Source organism: Morone saxatilis, unplaced genomic scaffold (genome assembly GCF_004916995.1).
Source record: "Morone saxatilis isolate NCDOM2014 unplaced genomic scaffold, NCSU_SB_2.0 Contig5, whole genome shotgun sequence".
NCBI lineage: Eukaryota > Metazoa > Chordata > Actinopteri > Moronidae > Morone > Morone saxatilis.
Window position 1 is genome coordinate 4,061,205 of NW_023340095.1, and position 3,705 is coordinate 4,064,909.

Genomic DNA, 3,705 nt, shown 5'->3' on the forward strand with positions numbered 1-3,705 from the left:
CACAGGGTAGAGGGGTGGGCCGGCATCCAAGTGGGGAACAACCTGGAAGAGACAAAATTACAAACAGAAGAAAAAATGTTCACACTGCAGAAAATATTTAGTTTCTTTGTCTTACTGTGGTGCAGACAGCTAATAATATACATAATATAAACAGCAGTGACTGAGTCTGAGTCTCACTGCATGAAAGTTTTTACTGTTCTAAACACTTGATGTCTGGTCTTTGCCATGAAAAAAGAAGGGATTATTTACATTTCTAGCCGCAGCAACAGAAGAAAGCAGAAGAAAGGGAACTGGCAGTTGAACGAGCTAAAAAGGTGGAAAGTGAGCACATCCAACCTCAGTCGGGTACATGAGAACAGCATACAAAGGAAAAGGAGAGGTTGTTCATTTGAGAACGCCTAAAAAAGTTCCTGTCTCTCTCTACTCGATCTACCCAAAATATAGCAAAATTGTGACGAATCCTTTCGGGGTTTAAATATTGCGTCAATATACATTTTAGGGGGTTGCGACTTCCAGTGTTGGACAACCTCTCCTTTTCCTAGTAAGCATGGGCAGCAATGGCCACCGTGGCTGAGAAAATAAAGACAAGAGCACCACCTTGAGAAAATTCAAGATATCACAGTCTCAGTTTAAAAGTAATGCCACTTCTGTACTGGGCAACATAATCATGCTTTCGTCTAATCTCAAATGAGATCCTGAAGCTTTTTTCCAACTTACCACATCTCTGGTAGCAGGGTGTTCATTCCCTCCCAACTGTAAACATTTAAAATGGCCAACCAGAATTTACCCCACGAGGGAATCCCCACAGCGCCGCCTGTACAGAATACAAAACACAGACAGCTTTAGTATGAAGCTATTACCATAAATAATCATTATTACTATAAGCATGGACTATAGCTCACATTAAATTAGCAGGAACTCTTTAACAGAAAGCAGTAACATAATACCCATTTAAAAAATCTGCTTTCTGGGGTGGCAGTATGTTTGTATAGCTGCGAGCTATCAGTACAGAAAGATGGTCAGTAATCAGTGTATTAGTATTACCTTTGCTTTTACCCACCTTTGCTGTGCAGGTTGTTTCTGGCTCGAACCATATCTGGATCATCAGGCTCTACTCCCAGGATCCTTAATGAGGTGTAACTCAGCGCTGTGCCGAAGACAGTGGACTTGTCTTCAATATGTCTGAAAAAAACCCAAAACATATTATTATCTACATCTACAATGCTGCCAGACAGTCTGACCATCTACGTTTTCACACATTCCTCTTCTAATTATTATTTTGCTGCTTATACTTATATAATACTTATACTTATATAACTTATTTTTAGATGATACAGGTGAATTGTAGGAAGAAGAAAAGAACGCCTGCACCCAAGACTTTTTACTGCTCACTGCTGGCAGGACTGAGCTCCTGCACACAGAGCTCAGCTGAGTGAAGGAGAGAGTTCATGTCGGCTGCACTGTGCATGAAAGCTTTGCGAGTAAAAGCACCAAATTAAGGGTCGGATCGGGTCAATATAGCTCAACATAGCCAATACCGATCTGTTAGAAGTTACTCAGAAGTACAAAAACATAAAATCCTGACATGTGTGGATGTAAAAAGACAAAATAAATTGTGTGCTGTTGACTTACAGACCCCAGCCTCCGTCTGACATCTGAACGGAGCGCAGGTATCTCACCATCTCTTTCTTCCAGGCCTCAGCCAGAGGGATCTTAGCCACATGGCATGTGATCAGGAGACCTGAAGCACAGAAATGGACGATACATTGACAGCCAGCACATGCACAGAAACACTGGTGTCATGAAATCCTCTGCCGTATATACATATATATATATATATATATACATATAGCTGCTGCAGGTGTAAAATATAGCAACATTGGTTTTACCTGGGAGCAGAAAGAGAGGCCCTCCATAGTCACCTGCCCAGTGACCGTCCTCGGCCTGGAGGTGGCTGTAGAAGTTCATACCTTTCAGAGCTGCATCTACAGCTGTGTGGGCAGCTGGGGAGCCAGACACAAACTTACTCTGTGGAGAAAACTGGTGATTAGAAATGAACAGCAGCCAAATATTCTACATGTAAGAGGTCTACCAGCTACTTTGGTTACAGTTTACAGAAACAACTAACAGTTTATAGTCTATCTACTACAGTTTTTGTACATAACAATCAGTAAGTCTATCAGTTTCTACCCTGATAATGTAGTAATCTCCAGAGATGCCTCTGAAATCATTCATTTTAAACGCACTATACTGTGTCTGTTTTATTTATATACTGTTGTTCAAAGCCTACCGTGTCCAAGCCTAGAGAATGGGCTTCCATCATTGTCTGCTCTCTGTCTGGGGTGTCCTGATCTTCCACATAGCGCCAGGTCTGCCTGCCCTCGACATTAGTCAGCCTCCAGCGGCTCAGGTCTGTGGCTGGCTCGGTCTTGTACGGACCCCCTCGCCTCCGCAGCTGCCTACAGCACACACAGAGTGTATCTTAAGGTCAGATCATCTCAATACAATGTTGGATTCTTGAACTCAACTATAAAGTATCAATAATACAGGTGTTTTTTATCGGTGTGTATCATAGGTATTTGATTGTGGGTTTAAAAGCTTTTAAACTTGGTTTAATGATTGCCTAAAGTTAATTGTACGTATATTTTAATTATAAGTGTATTTATAAACTGGTGGAGAAACACTGTCAGCAAAATGAATAATGTTTTTAGCAGGCACATATTAGTATTATAATGATGATTATATTTACTGATGCATAACAATATAAGCAGCTATTTAATGTTTTCTTTTACGTTTACATACTATATCATATAACATATCTTATTTGTAAAATCTATGTGTGTGTAATCTATCTAAGACTGCAGCTCCTCCTGTTAAATGATAAGATAAATGAATGATTCCCACTTAAATATAGTGAAGAAGAAGGTTAAAGTACAATAAATACTACAGTAAATGTCACATTCAACTACTGAATTTAATATATGCGGTTTATATACATATATATTATATATTTACTGACTGACAGAATGAAGGTAACTCACTGTAAATGACAGAAACTTACCTCACATCGCTTTAACATCACTATTATTACAGAAATAAAGCATTTTTCTGCGACATTGTAATTAAATAAAACTAAATACTTACGTTCCCTCAGTCATATCTTTTAATGGCAGATACAAAGTTGAATCCTCCGCTAAACCACTTCAATGTATTTTCCTTTTCAGCTACTCTAAAGACTCCTTTCGGCCCCTTTTTGCCTCTTTTCCTGGGAATTGTAGTTCTTTGAGGAGCGTATCGCCTGTTGCCGAACGGAGCTCGGACTTCATTTCCCAGCGGGCCTCGCGGTGCCGTACGAGCAGTTCTCTATATGGAGAGACATGAGCAGAGAGTCGGCTGTCCAATCACAGAGCAGCTGGGCGGAGAAAGGGGCGGGTCTGCCGTGAGGTCGTCCAATCAGAGCGCTCCGAGGACAAACACTACACATGTGCTCACGAATTGATTATGATGTTGAATTACTGAATGACCACTGGCTTAAATGGGAGGTTTACATAGAAATTAACACTGGATGGCCATTTTAAATGTTTCCTCAGGATTTCAGCTGATATTAGAGAAAACAGGACTATGTTGCTCCACCATAAACGTGAGATTGTTTAACATTTGACACAGAAGAAGCCAACACTAACCGCTAACCTAACGTACTGTAGA

The 3,705-nt window shown here is 40.4% G+C and overlaps 1 protein-coding gene across 1 annotated transcript in view; it reads right to left on the reverse strand.

Moving 5' to 3' along the window:
* lss (lanosterol synthase (2,3-oxidosqualene-lanosterol cyclase)) overlaps nucleotides 1-3,237 on the reverse strand; it is a gene marked incomplete in the record, with an annotated part of 11,793 nt that extends 8,556 nt beyond the window's left edge. The window contains 6 exon segments of the mRNA XM_035676802.1: nucleotides 718-814; nucleotides 1,061-1,182; nucleotides 1,633-1,741; nucleotides 1,890-2,028; nucleotides 2,291-2,459; nucleotides 3,145-3,237. Of these exon segments, the coding sequence (XP_035532695.1) occupies nucleotides 718-814; nucleotides 1,061-1,182; nucleotides 1,633-1,741; nucleotides 1,890-2,028; nucleotides 2,291-2,459; nucleotides 3,145-3,158 (650 nt within the window).
* Nucleotides 3,238-3,705: the final 468 nt, after the last annotated feature.